General features: G+C 43.4%; 1 protein-coding gene across 4 annotated transcripts; it reads left to right on the forward strand.

The window, feature by feature from the left end:
* The first annotated feature begins 2,005 nt into the window (after positions 1–2,005).
* DDIT4L (DNA damage inducible transcript 4 like) lies at positions 2,006–7,299 on the forward strand. 4 transcript variants are annotated; one of them, XM_012436599.3, is made up of 3 exons: positions 2,006–2,369; positions 3,141–3,280; positions 5,010–7,299. In XM_012436599.3, exons 2-3 carry the CDS (start codon positions 3,190–3,192, stop codon positions 5,495–5,497), a joined length of 579 nt encoding a protein of 192 aa, XP_012292022.2. In that variant the 5' UTR covers positions 2,006–2,369; positions 3,141–3,189; the 3' UTR covers positions 5,498–7,299. The 4 variants fall into 4 exon arrangements, with proteins under 4 accessions (XP_012292022.2, XP_012292021.2, XP_012292020.2 ...); XM_012436598.3 differs by having other exon boundaries at positions 2,006–2,359; XM_012436597.3 differs by having other exon boundaries at positions 2,006–2,314.
* The last annotated feature ends 7,271 nt before the right edge of the window (positions 7,300–14,570 follow it).

The raw sequence follows: 14,570 nt of genomic DNA on the forward strand, positions 1-14,570 counted from the left end.
AAGCCCAGAACTTAGACATTTGCATACACATCGAAGGAACACACTGTTGCATTGTTACTGCTATCTCGTTTTCTTTTTGTAAGAAGGTGGATGAGTGAATTGTAGGGATCAAAAAGCAAGCATGCTTAAGTTAAAGGCTTTCGCTTATGATTTTCATAGTTTGTTATAATATAATACACTGGTGTAGGAAAGGAAATCAAATGATTTAAGTGACTAGACTTTCTCTTCATACACAGCTGTTTTCAATAAGCACTCCCACAAGTTGTCTATATAGTATTAGTTAGAGGACATAATGAAAGAGCAATAAAACAACTTCTTTATCACTGCACTTAATAAACACTGGAAGTGCTCCAGTGTGACGGACTTTCAGTTATAAATAATTGACTGTATCCAGATTTTTATAAAATCTGATAGACTCTGCCACCTCATACTTAGCCTATAATGGCACTTAGTTTTTCTAATTCTTCTCTATGCTTCAGTTTAAAAAAAAAAAATCAGTTCTGTTTAATCCTTCAAGGATACAAACTGGTGATAGGATTGATTTTCTACACTTTTAAGTAGATTTTAAAAGGACATTTTTTACAGTAGAAATTTAATTATTCCAGATATGTGTTTTACCTCAATCATTCCTTACACACTGTAAGTCCTGAGAGTAAGGCCCATTCAGCCAAAAAGATATTATTCGAAGTCTTTTGTACATAGGTAAATTGTTTTCTGCAGTCAAATCCCAAAGGGCTTTGCAAAGTTTCAGTCAGGTGAGCCAAGAGCAACTACCACTTTCTGTAAGTTCCGATGATCTTTCTGGCCTATGGGAGCATTTAGTTCATGAGTTATCCTAAATGCCCTAAGGAAATGGAAACGAGTAATTTCTTTATTTCACTAGTATTGGTTCAGACTACTCATTATGTCAATTCTAATCATTCTCCTTGGAGGCAGGTAAGTGGCAGCCTCATTAGCAATGCTGCCCAGACAAGGACAAGAGGCTCCGTGGCCTTCCCAGGGACTGACTGTCAGGCAGCTGGCACCCAACACCTGACCAGAGGCCCATCCCTTGGTCCTCAACACACTAGCCACTGAAACCGCTTTTTAATTGGCGTAAACGGGCTTGTTTATTTTTCACTTTTCTGTTTATTGAAGTAGAAGCAGAAACCGGCCTTCTAAAACCAGCCTATCAGCGTCTCCTTCTTTGGCTCGCCTGTGCAGCTGCCTGAACTGAGTTAAAAATGGACTGTCAAGCTGGCTCTAATTTCTGCGGCTCTGCCTCTGAATGTCCTCCCACTGATCTGTTTATCACACCCTCCATACCCCTTCTGTTTTTGTTTTTCTAAGAGTTTTATGCCAGGACAGCTGAAACTGCCTTTCAAGGCTCTAACCTGCAGATCCTCCTACACGTAATCCTAGAGGACCTGGGAGCCAACACTAGAATTTCTACTGTAGGAACGACCTTGTCCCTCCAGGCATCCCCTGACCCACCCCAAGCTGATTGTCTGAACAAATCATCTCCTACTGGCACACCAAAGCGAGAAAACCGAGGCTTAGTAGCTTTGGAAGCTTTGGCCTCTTGCTCATGGGTTGTGCGGGCCTGTTGCCTCTTTCCAGGGCTCCTCCGCCCCTCTGTGTGTTCCTGTGCAGGACCGCACGGAGGCCTCCCAGGGACTGTCTGTTGATCCCCGGCAGAATCTAAAACTTTATCTTCAATCTCTGAAACGTCTTCAAAACATCTCAAACCCAAGATCCTCCCAACAGGGCTCCCAGAAACTTCTGCGTCCTGGAAATGACAATTGCTGTCAGCGATGCACGGATGGGGAAGCACCTAAGGTCCTACTAATGGTTTTGTTTCTTGGCAAACTCCCGCTCCATTCGCGCTCCCACGCCCTGGTGCAAGATCTGTCTAGAAGAGTGCCAGGCTCAGCCTTCACGCGGAGAAAACGCGTTAGTCACAGAGGTGAAAGCACGAAGGGTGCCGGGGAGCCAGGGGGTGCACGGGGGCGTCAAGGCCCTTCCTAAAACGCTGGCGAGCCCTCGATGCGGGTAGATCTGACCGCGTGCGGCAGAGGCGGCTGCGGACACCCTGGGGCAGAGTCGGGCCGACGGGGTTACGGGCCAGAAACAAGTGCGTCCATGATGCTCAGCGAACGTCGCAGCAGATTCACGCCAAGTGTTCAGGGCGACACAGCAAAGCCTCGGGACATGAAAACACACAGATCGGCTGAAGCCTCCCGCAGCCCGGAGCGGCCTGCGTGTGAAAGCGCGCGCGCCTGGGGACGGGACGGACGCACCGAAGAATCCAGTTCAGGCTTTGACCCGAGTCAGAGTTGAGTACCCGGAATTACGGCGGCGGCGACCCGAGGCCTACCCGGTACCAGCAGGTGTCCGGCTTATCCCCCATTCCCGGCGGCCTGGGGCCCCCTGGAAGTGCAAAGGGGACCGGACCCGGGAGGGGAGGGGCGGGGCGCCGGGCGGGGGGCGCGGCGCAGGTGGGCGGGCCGGGGCAGGGCGTGGACGGGACCTATAAAGTTCCGGCTGCCCCGGAGGCTACGCTGCTGCGAGGAGCCGGCGCGGGTGAGCGGGGTCTGCGGGTCACCGAGCCCCCGGGAGAGGCGACTCCTGAGGCGGCACCTGCCTGTGTTTACCCGGCAGCGAGCGCGTCGGCCCCGCGAACTCCCGGCAGGTGGGCGAAGCTGCGGCCTTGGGGGGCGCAGGAGGTGGGGCGGGGCGCGGGGAGGTCGGGGTGGGGCAGAGAGGTCAGGGGGCGCGGCGAGGCCAGGAGGGGCGCGGCGAGGCCGGGGGGGGCGCGGGGAGGTCGGGGGGGGCGCGGGAGGTCGGGGGGGGCGCGGGGAGGCCGCGGGGGGGGGCGCGGGGAGGCCGGGGGGGGCGCGGGGAGGCCGGGGGGGGGCGCGGGGAGGCCGGGGGGGGGCGCTCCGCGCACGTCGCTTCCAAGTTGAGCGCGTTAGTTTCAGGTCGTGGCTGTAGTCGGCGGCTCCGCTCCCGGGCCTTTGTCACCTCGAGCTGAAGAGGCCGGTTCCTCCCCGTTGGCAGAGGAGTTCCTCCGCTAGTTCGCTCCCGCGACGCCGGGCGTTTTAGGAGCCTCTGCACGACTCGCCTGACTTAATCGTCCCTTCTCGCCTCCTTTTTTCCAGTGCTCAGGAAAGGCCGCTGCGCCCCGCGAGGGAAACAGAGCAGGTGACCATGGTTGCGACTGGCAGTCTGAGCAGCAAGAACCCGGCCGGCGTTTCGGAGTCGCTGGACCGTGGCTGCCACCCGCAGAGCCTGCTGAGCGGTGAGTGCCCCGCTGCCGCCCTCCCCCCTGCAAAGCTCGGTGCCTCTCGATCCAACGGGTGAGCGGGCTTCCTCCCCTTCCTCCGTGTAGGGGGTGCACAAAATCCATCTGAGGAGACTTCTTTACACGTTTTCTGACATGGTCTCTCCGTGATAGAGACAAAAGTACAGAAGTAGAATACCCGAGGGCTGCGTCTTTCCAGTCTGGTGCCAGCAGGCGCTCTGGCATTAAGCTCCTCATCGTACATGATTGTGAAGGATACAGTTGTGTGTGTTTTAGCAAATGTATCTACCTCTGTAATCAACATCACCCCTGCCCCTGAATTCCCACGCGCCCATTTGCCAGCTATTCCTCACTCTCCCCTGACTCCTGGGAACTACTGACCTGATTTTTATCACTCCAAGTTGGTTTTGCCTTTAGGTAACTGGGACCATACGGTGTGTGCGCTTCGGTATCTGGTTTCTTTCCCGCAGCTTCATGTTTCTCAGATCCTTTTCTGTCGTTGCTTAAAGTGTGTTCCTGTTTACTACTGAGTAGGATTTCTGTCGTGGGTATATCCATTATTCCATTTTTAATGTGAGGAGGAAACTGTTGAACAGCAGCGGTGCCTGGCTTGCTGTCATTTGCAATTTTAACAGCAGTTTCTAAGTGAATACACTGCTCTGCCCCTAAAGAACTGTAAGAGCATAAACTGCTTAAGCTCTTGAGTTTTCCTCCTTTCGAGGTGAAGTGGTTGATGACGTAATTTATAGGCCAGAACTCCAAAAGTCCCTAAAAATATGCAGTCCTTATTCTTTGGCGTGCATTTGTTTCAGTTGGTTGTAAATTTCTTTAAATAATCCAAGTGTATACATGAAGTGAAGAGGAAACCCCAGTAGCTGATGAAGGTGGACTAGGCTTAGGGAGAGGAGCCGGGAGGGCATCCGCCTGCACCTTGTTCATTCGACTGCGTGTGGTGTGGCATCCTGCCAAGTGGTAGGATTAATGTGAGGGGTAGGTGACCACATGCAGAGCTATCTTTTTTCCTGTGAGCCAATCTAATTTTATTTCCCTAGGACTGTTTTGTTTTGCTTGGCTAAGAAAAACTACCCAGCCAGTTATATATATCCTCATGAACCTCAAAGGTCTTCTCTTCTCTTCGCACAATTTTTAATTAAAGAGGTTAAAGCTAAAATTGAGATCTACGGGGCACTCCAGTAAAGACTTAAAGATGCAAATTTGATAGATCTTTAAAATCACTCTTCAACCTCATGGACTTTAAGCACAATAGTAAAAATTCTTTATTTTACAATACATGTATTCCTACAGTTGGAAAGTAACGGCGCCTTAGTCCGAAAAAGAAAAGTTATAACTTTTTATTCCAGAAGTAATACGTTTTCTGTAAAACAAAATTAGAAAAACCCCATAAGCAAGTGCCAAGAAAGAAAAGAAAATCACAAATAATCTGGGAAAATCATGAGTAGATTTTCGATGCATAGCCTTTATGATTGTGTGTGCGTTTTGTGTGCACACATAAATTTAAAGAAAAGTGGTTATATCCTATCCATTCTATTATCCAAACCTTTATTACCTACCTAGTTCACAGCTAATTGAGGTCAGCTGACTCTGAAACAAACACTAGGAAAAGGCAGATATGGCAGATAGAGGTAACCAATGTTGATATCATGGTTTTTTTCTACTCTTAAATTATTTTTTTCTTTATCTAAAAAGAAAACTCCATTTCTTACAGATTTTGACTACTGGGATTATGTTGTTCCTGAACCCAACCTCAACGAGGTAATATTTGAGGAATCAACTTGCCAGAATTTGGTTAAAATGCTGGAGAACTGTCTGTCCGAATCAAAGCAAACCAAACTTGGTTGCTCAAAGGTCCTTGTCCCAGAGAAACTGACCCAGAGAATTGCTCAAGATGTTCTACGGCTCTCCTCAACGGAGCCCTGTGGCTTGCGAGGCTGCGTTATGCACGTGAACTTGGAAATTGAAAACGTATGTAAAAAGCTGGATAGGATTGTGTGTGATTCCAGTGTGGTGCCTACTTTTGAGCTTACACTTGTGTTTAAGCAGGAGAACTGCTCGTGGACTAGATTCAGGGACTTCTTTGGTAGAGGTCGCTTCTCCGCTGCTTTCAGGAGAACTCTGATCCTCAGCTCAGGATTTCGACTTGTTAAGAAAAAACTTTACTCACTGATTGGAACAACAGTCATTGAAGGGTCCTAAAGAGGGAACATTTATAAAGCGTATTTCATGATGGGGAGTGAAACTATTCAGCTAGTCAGCTCAAGTCATTTATAGTTGGCCCCACCTACCCTCAGCGAGAAGCCCCAAATGTAGTCCATTTTCTTTTTGTGTTTCTCATTCATAGCAACTGCAGCTAACAGGCTGATTTTCTGGCCTTTAGAGAAATGATCCAAAATAGTGTACATTTTCTGCATATATCACATTTTTGTAGAGAACTGAATGAGATGGAATAGGTAAGCAAAAGTAGAAGTCCATTTGAGCTGTACGTTTGATTCCACAATTTTGTTTCAGGTAGGCTTGCTAATAGACTATATAAACCAGATTTACCTAGTTTGATTTTCATATGGCTTTTTTTTCTGTAAGTTTTCAGAGTGATTCTTTAAATCACAGAATCTTACTAAGTGATACTTAGCCTATCAAAACTTCCAGAAGCCTACACCACCAGTTCCTGACTCAAATTTGAATGGTTCTTAGACAGGGGGGTAGGATTAAGTAGGTGAGTTTAATTAAAGCTTAACCCTAGGTAAGAGTGACTGAGAAATATTGCGGCTATAATGGAACTGCTTCACTGTTTCTTGGTGACTTCCTCATGCTAATGTTTTAAAAAGGCGACAAAAGCTTGTGCTGCCATTTCAGTAACCACGGTGCTGTTTTGGACGCTTTTATAAGCTCAGTTTCCCTTGTTCTTAAGTGTAAAATATTGTTTTTAAACTAGAAAAATGCAAAATATTGAACCGATATTTGTGTGCGTAGTTGATTCCTCTCCCATTGAGTGAATGATGAATGCCTGTGAGGACAGGAAATTAGTTCTGAGATCTAGTCCCTCGCTGATTTATTCAGTGATCTGTCTTTTCAGTATTACATGTGCTTAATCTCAGATGAACCATTTTGCCATGTCAGTGTTATCTCATCTCTGGGCTTTTCTGGGAATTGAGATCTCTCTCCTTAACCCCAACTTTCAAGGGCAGTACCTGTATACTACCACTTTGAATTGTCAAAACGGGTCAGTTTACAAAGTCTGCACTGGCTATGCAGATATGATTTATGGTACAGTCTAGAGAATGAAACTCACAGCCCAGCTGACCATGCACATACCCGGATTTCTTCCACCTTGGATACCTGTCACTGAGGAGTAATAAAGGCCTTATTTTTTGTCTTATTCTGACTAAGTAGATCATTATCTCTTTCCTTTTTTCTGTTAATGAGAGAATTTAGCCTCTACCCAACAGTGTTCAATTCAGCAAGGCTTCCATATCCTTGCTGTGGGTCGTGGATAAGGAGCCTATTCAGGTTTCCTGCCCGAGCTATTAGCTCCACTTCACATGCTGGAGACTGGTGTCAGGGACAGATGGATCATCCCGGTGTTACTCAAAAACAGGTGTGATCCTGTTACTGATACTATAAGTGACCTAAAATGTCACTGTTCAAATTAGCAAGTGTTCTAACAAACTAAACTCTTCAAATGCTTGGAAAGGTACTACGAAGCCAATCTTTACAGAATTAGGCCAAGATGAATCAATGTTGTTCTGCATGTATATTAGTAGGCCCCGAAGGTTCACTGTGTTTCTGCTGCTGTCCTGGAGTTGTCACCACGGACTGGCAACGCTTCTTGGGCATGGATGTACAACTGTCGTCCTTTTTCCACTAACGGTTATCTGTGACTCTCTTGCCTGTTATGCTTACAGAATGGTGATGGCTTTTGGAGGCTGTTAAATTAATATTCCTGTTAAAGGAAATTAAAGTTTGTCTATTTTTGACAATAAAGCGTTATATATTTTTAATTCTCTTGTCCTCTTTTTTTTTTCTTTCCCTTACTACTTGATGCGGTGGTCACAGGATCAGGGCAGCGATTACAAGGGCTCTAAGTAGGGATGACTCATTCCCAAGAAACCTTATATCAAAATTCCTTACGGGCCTGATAGTAGTGGGTTGTGCCTTCATCTCATTTAGCAAAATTGGGGTTAACAGGGAATGCAGCTATTTTGCCTGGTAGTAAAAATAGCCCACCAATTCTGCAGCTGTGTAGCCTAACCCTATCTTAACGGGAGCGGACCGAAAGGGAGCACAGGCCAGACTAGTGTGGGTACCTTCCGTCTAGACACCCACGACGGGCAAATGTAGGCAAACCTTCCCTTCCAAAGGTGGAAGACTTGGGGTATAAATGAAGAGAAGGAATAGTGGATCTAGGTAAAGGAATGAATAAATGGGTTATATAAAGAGGAAAAGCCAATATCATATTATCACCTCAAAAGAGGCCCAGAGCAAGTGATGACGATGTCTTCCAGCTCAATTATGACAGATGCCTGAAAAGGTGAAGCTATGTTTGCGGAGACTACTTCTTTTGTAAATGGAAGTCTGCAAACCTGAGTGACCTCCTTCTGGGAGACATATTTATACTATACAATGAACTTGATTAATGATAGATGATTCAGTGAGATTCGAGGAGTGCTGCAGTATCTTTTAAGTTGTATATCCTTTTGATGAAAGGGATCCTCATTGGAAGATTAGGGTGGTCTCCAAATACATACTGTGAAATACACATTTGGTCTTAGTCCCTGTTTCCTGGTACAGAACTCTTGAACTACTTAGATTCTTCAGAGTGGTAACTGTCTTTTGTATGCTAATGATTGACTGATGGCTGGAAACCCCCAGGTAGCCTCAGGATTCTTGGTCCTTGGTCCAAGGGGCTTTGTCACCAAAAAGACCAAGGCTCTATTAGGGTGCTGAGACTTTTAGCCCCACCAAACCCTCGCCTCCACCTCGAAGGAGAGAGGAGCTGAAGATTAAGCCAATGGCCAATGATTTAACCAGTATACATAATTCTACATAATGAAGCTTCCATAAAAACCCAAAAGCACTGTGTTCAAACACCTCTGGGTAAGTGCACACCTGGAGGTTCCTGGAGAAGGGTGGGCCTGCAGAGGACATGGAAGCTCTTGCCGCTTCCCACATTCCTTGGCCTGTGCATTTCTTCATAGGTGTTCATCAGCTTCTTTTCTATTAGTCTTTATAATAAACCAGTAAACATAAGTGCTTCCCTGAGTTCTGTGAGCTGCTCCAGCAAATTAATCTAATCCCAGGAGGGGGTCATAGGAACCCTAATTTATAGCAGGCAGGTCAGAAGCACAGGTAAAGCAAGCTAGGGCTTGAGGTTGGCATTGGAAGCTGGGGGAAGGGGACAGTCTTATTTGAGACCGTCTCCAGCTAGTGTCCGAATGGAGTTGAATTAGAGGATACCCAGCTGGTGTCAGATGCAGAATTGATAGCTTGCCTGGCGTGTGAGGAAAACCCACAATCATTTGGCCACAAAAGGCTTCTGTGTTCATTTTTGAGTGAGAGGGTATAGGAGAAACCAAGTTTGATGATTCTTCCCCCCTCAATATTCTCATAATGGGTAAAGGGTGTTGTTTTTAATAACTGGTACAATAATGACCTTTCATGGGAAAAAAATAAGTTAATGCACACACATTGAGCATAAAAATCAATTTCAGGTTGACTGAGAAGTTAAATATGAAAGGGAAACTTAGAAGACAGAATTTTCGTTATTTTGAAGTAGAGGGAAGAATTCTTAAATAAAAGGACAAGATGCACCGAAACATTTCTTTATCAAATAATCCTATAAGGAAGACAAAATTAAAACTCAGGAACTGGAAGAAAGTATTTTCAACACATATAACTGAAAAATGGTTTATAACCAGAATACATCAAGAATTCTTGCAAAGCAATAAGAAGAACACAAACCAACCCCCCAAAAATATGTGGTCAAAAGCCTGAATAGTCACCGTGTGGAAAACGAAACCAATCTGACTGATAAATATATGAAAACATATTCAATCTAATTAGAAATCAGAGAAATTCAAATAAAATGCAATAATAAAATATCGACATAGACATCCACATTATTTTTAAAAAATCGATAATTCCAAAAGTTGGTGAGGACACACACAAAAAAATCACGTCATCAAGTCAATATATGTATGTGGCGTTATTTTATAAAATTGATAAGTATATTTTGTGAACCAGCATGTCAGTGTTCTTCAAACTTTTTTTGAGAGAGAGAGGGTCTTGCTCTGTCACACAGGCTGGAGCACAGTGGCATGATCACAGCTTACCGTAGCCTCTATTTTCCAGGCTCAGGCAATCCTCCCACCGGAGCCTGCCAAGTATCTGAGACCACAGGCGTCCACTACCACGCCCAGCCAATTTTTTTATTTTTTGTAGAGACAGGGTCTACCCTAATGTTGCCCAAACTGGTCTTACGCTGCTGAGCTCAAGTGAATCCTCCCACTCTGACTTTCCGAATGGGGGTATTACAGGTGTGAGCCACTGTGTCCTGCCTCTCCAATTTTTTTAACTTTCATTCAAATTACTTATCCTAAGTTTAAAAAATTGCAAATGATGTAAAGTCCAGAATGTGAGAAATACTGGCCTTTTAAAATAAAACTATTACACATCTTTTAAGTATTTCCAATAGAATGTAAGTAGCATAGTAATTTGACATTCAACAACATCTATTTAGAAAACATTAAAATAGGGTCTTCAACAGAATTAAATTTTTTCAGTGATACTTTTCTTTATCCTTGTCTCTTTTCAAAGTCTACATTTTATACTGAGTTTTTCTTTAATGTAAAATCTTTTAAATTTAAAAGTCCTTTATTATTTCTTCCCTATAAACAATGATTATAAATTGAAATTAAATTTTTTTAGATTTTCTGTGACTGTGAGTCTTTAAATGTCAATTTTTGAGTGAGTTAACTTTGCAAATAGTAATAACACACAATGGCCAAAATAACATGTTTTCTAAATTTTTAAATACTGTTAAACATGATCATAATACTAAGCTATTTCTTAACGAGATGACCCTTTAGTTAATTAATTTGTGGTTTAATATTTTTTTCCACTAGAATTGAGAGTTTAGCACTATTCCTTTTCATCCTTCTCTCTCTCTCTCTCTCTCTCTCTCTGTCTCTCTCTCTCTCTCTCTCTGTCTGTCTCACTCTCTGGCTCAGGCTGGAGTGCAGTGGTGCAATCCTAGCTCACTGCAGCCTCAGACTCCTAAGCACAAGCATTCCTCCCACCTCAGCCTCCCGAGTAGGTAGGAATACAAGAGTGCACCACCATATCCAGCTCAGTTTTTAATCTTTTGTAGAGATAGGGTCTTGCTATGTCACCCAGGCTGGCCTCAAACTTCTGGCGTCAAGTGAGCCTCCTGTGTCAGCCTCTCAAAGTCCTGAATTCTTTCAAAGAATTCTTTCAAAGCAATAAGGAAATCACAAACAACCCCCCAAAAAGTATATGTTCAAAAGCCTAAGCCACCATGTCTGATCATCTATTTCTTGTTTCTATAGATGTAAGCTCTGAGGAAATCTACTCACATCAATAAAATGGGAATGTAGGAGATTTGGTTATCTATCACTCAATCTTTGAACTACTTTCAACGTATATACTCAAATCACATAAAAATACATCACCAAAAAAGTATTTTAAATGATTAGTCTGCACATAATTTAATCAGGTTTTCTTTCAATATTGTTGAAACAAAAAAACTGAAACCACCTGACTCACAAAAGTACTTGTCACCCAAGCATATTAGTTTGCTAGAGCTACAGTAACAAAGCACCAAAGACCAGAGAGTGTAAACAACAGAAATACATCGTCTCACAGTTCTGGAGCCCAGAAGTCCAAGGCAGGGTATCAGAAGGATTGGCTTCTTCCGAGGCCTCTTTTTTAGGCTCGTAGGTGAGGTCATCTTTTCTCTGTATCTTCACATTGCCTTCCTCTATGTTCACGTCTATGTCCTAATCTCCTCTTCTTATAAGGACACCCGTCATTGGATTAGGGTCTATCCTAGGGGTCTCATTTTAACTTAATTACCTGTCTAATGACCCTATCTCCAAATGCAGCCACATGCTGAGGTAGTGGGGGTTAGAACCTAAGAATCTGGGGTTAACACGATTCAGCCATAAAGCCAAGCATTCAAATAATACTCAGTACTCTTAATACTATCGTATAGCAATGTTTCAAACTGTCCCTTTCTTTGGCACTCTAGAAGCTTTTACACCCTGGAATAAAGTATTATAGTAAGATGGACCAAAAGTGAGAAAAGGTATGTCTTTTGTTAAGTGAAGGAAGAAGATAAAGAGCAAATTTTAAATCAGGACCCGTGTCTCTGACAAAGCCTCAGAGAGATCAGTTTTAGAAAAGAGCTTATATAGAAGCAAAAGTCAATTTCTAGACCTTTTGCTTCTATAGATTTAGAAATAAAACCATTTGCGCCCTACATATCCACATATCACACGGAAAACATTTGTATATCCTTGTACATATATCCCTGTTTTAAGGCTACGGCCCTTTATTCTTGCACTAATGCACCAGGAGACTCACAGGCGTTGGGCAACACAGCTGTCCGGAAGAGCGACGTGGAGTGCCATCAGCGGTGGGATGGGTACGTGAATGGTGGGTATTGTCATCAAGGGAAGGCTGGTCAGCAATGAAAATGGACTTTAAATTACAAATGAGGCTGGTCTGGGTACAGTGATATTTACAACTAATGGATTACAACCAGTTACAGATTTCTCTTTTTTTTTTTTTTGAGACAGGGTCTTACTTCCATTGCCCAGGCTGAAGTGCAATGGCGAGATCATGACTCATTACACCCTCGACATCTCTTGCTCAGGTGATCCTCCCACCTCACCCTCCTGAGTAGCCGGGACTACGGGCGTGTGCCACCACACCTGGCTAATTTTTTTAAATATTTATTTTAGAGATGGGGCTTCACCATGTTGCCCAGGCTGCTCTCAAATTCTTGGGCTCAAGTAATCCACCTGCCTTGCCACCCTAAGTGCTGGGATTACAGGTGTGAGCCACTGTGCCTGACCAATTTTTTTTTTTTTTAGACTGAGTTTCGCTCTTGTTACCCAGGCTGGAGTGCAATGGCGCGATCTCGGCTCACCGCAACCTCCGCCTCCTGGGTTCAGGCAATTCTCCCGCCTCAGCCTCCTGAGTAGCTGGGATTACAGGCACGCGCCACCGTGCCCAGCTAATTTTTTGTATTTTTAGTAGAGACGGGGTTTCACCATGTTGACCAGATTGGTCTCGATCTCTTGACCTCGTGATCCACCCGCCTCGGCCTCCCAAAGTGCTGGGATTACAGGCGTCAGCCACTGAACCCGGCCCTGACCAATATTTTTTTGTTACTTCTCCACTCCTACTGCTTCAGTTGATTAGCCTTTAAAAATAAAATAAATTTTAACTTAATTTAATTTAAAAAGTTAATACAAATAATAAATTACAAATGATCTGGATGGATCTTTGGAATATATTATTGAATATAAAAAGAAAGTCACAAATGAACAAATAGACCATTTTTCTGTTTATGTAATGATCAAAGACATAAAACATTAAAATGTTTAGGGATGCAAATATATATGATTTATCTATTAAAAAGTCGGGATTTGTAAATTTTAGAAGAATGAATACATCTAAAGAGAGAGAAAAGTAAGTGGGAATAATGAGAGGTTCACAGAAAACATCAAAGGTCATAGTAGCGATCTTTTCCTTAAATTGGAAAGTAGGCATAAATGTTATTCAATTGTAACTCTTTATGTTTTACATGTATTTGATAAATCTCTTTTTGTACTTAATAAAACATTTAAAAATGTTTAAAGGCAATTTTAAAGCTTAAATAAAATGCTAGGGGAAAATAAAATTATCTGTATCTCTACCTAAGAATCTTCTGCCAGTCATGGTGGCTCATGCCTGTAATCTCAGCACTTTGGGAGGCTGAGGCACAAGGTTCACTTAAAGCCAGGAGTTCAACACCAGCCTGAGCAATAAAGTGAGACCCCTGTTTCTACAAAAAAATTAAAATTAGCTGAGTGCAGTGGCCTGCCCCTGTAGTTCAGGTTACTTGGGAGGCTGAGGTGGAAGGATTGCTTGAGCCCAGGAGTTCAAGGCTAGAGTGAGCTATGGTCATACCACTGATCTCCAGCCTGGGTGACAGAGCAAGACACTGTCAAAAAAAAAAAAAAAAAAATCATTACCATTGCATGTTGTTAGTCTTGCAACAGATTTACCTTGCAGAGGATAATATAATTTTTATTGCCTGAACATGCAATATCTGAAAAATTATGACAGGTTATGCTGAGGAATGCAAATGAGTTAAACGAGGCTGCTGAAGAACTTGACCATCTGGATTACTAAAACCTGATCTTATTTTCAGAACTGATAATTAGGTAGAATTATCAAACAAATAACAAATATCGTTATTACATAACAAATATTTGTTAATAATTTACAAATATAAAAAGGATACTTATTTACTCTATCCAAACATGCTGAAGGAAAAGCAAAGACAGATGCTTTGATTCATATAAACCAAATTATAGCTCAAGTGTGGCTTTGTTGAGAAAGAAGTTTTCTAAATCTCTTTCAAGGCAAAACTCTAGACTAAAGCCATTTGAAGGGAATGTAGAAGAGCATTTGGCAGTATCCTATCAGCAATAGCATAAAGACATTAAGTCAACTGTTACTGTGTTCCGGAGAACCTTCTGGTAGCTACCACTAACCCAAAGTGAATTTTCTGTCATAGACACTGAAGTCTGCAGGAAACTCCAGCAGCATCAGGACAGAACAGTTTAGCATGAGGGAAGTGAGTCTGGGTCAAAGAACTCCCAAAGGTCTAAAATTAACCCAACTTTTAAGGTAACGTATTAGCCTGCCACGGTTTCACAGATACTTGTAGAAAACACAAGACTTCCAGAATTTTACTACTCATGCAGAGTCAGCAGCATGGACATCAGCATATCTGCATCAGTCCACTCCTCCCCTTAAGTCCCACAGGAGTAGGAAGGTGAGGCCCAGATGGATGCCTGTGGGTTACATTACAGGAGAGCTCCGACCTTAGAGAACCCAAGGGTATGCCTTCCCTTTGCTTCAGACACTATCTGTCTTCCACAGTTATCCACTATAAAAATATCCTTGAAAAGATAGTCCAAAACTAAAGGCACTCACTGCCTCTCTTGTAAAAGAAGCAGAAATATGAGAGAACCAC

The sequence above is a fragment of the Aotus nancymaae genome, unplaced genomic scaffold (assembly GCF_030222135.1).
Source record: "Aotus nancymaae isolate 86718 unplaced genomic scaffold, 86718_ANA_hifiasm-v0.15.2.pri h1tg000033l, whole genome shotgun sequence".
Classification (NCBI taxonomy): Eukaryota; Metazoa; Chordata; class Mammalia; order Primates; family Aotidae; genus Aotus; species Aotus nancymaae.

Coding starts and splice junctions, on each gene's coding strand:
- DDIT4L (XM_012436599.3), top strand. CDS start 3,190: ATGGTTGCGACTGGCAGTCTGAGCAGCAAGAACCCGGCCGGCGTTTCG. Junction 3,281..5,009: donor CCCGCAGAGCCTGCTGAGCG/GTGAGTGCCCCG, acceptor CATTTCTTACAG/ATTTTGACTACTGGGATTAT.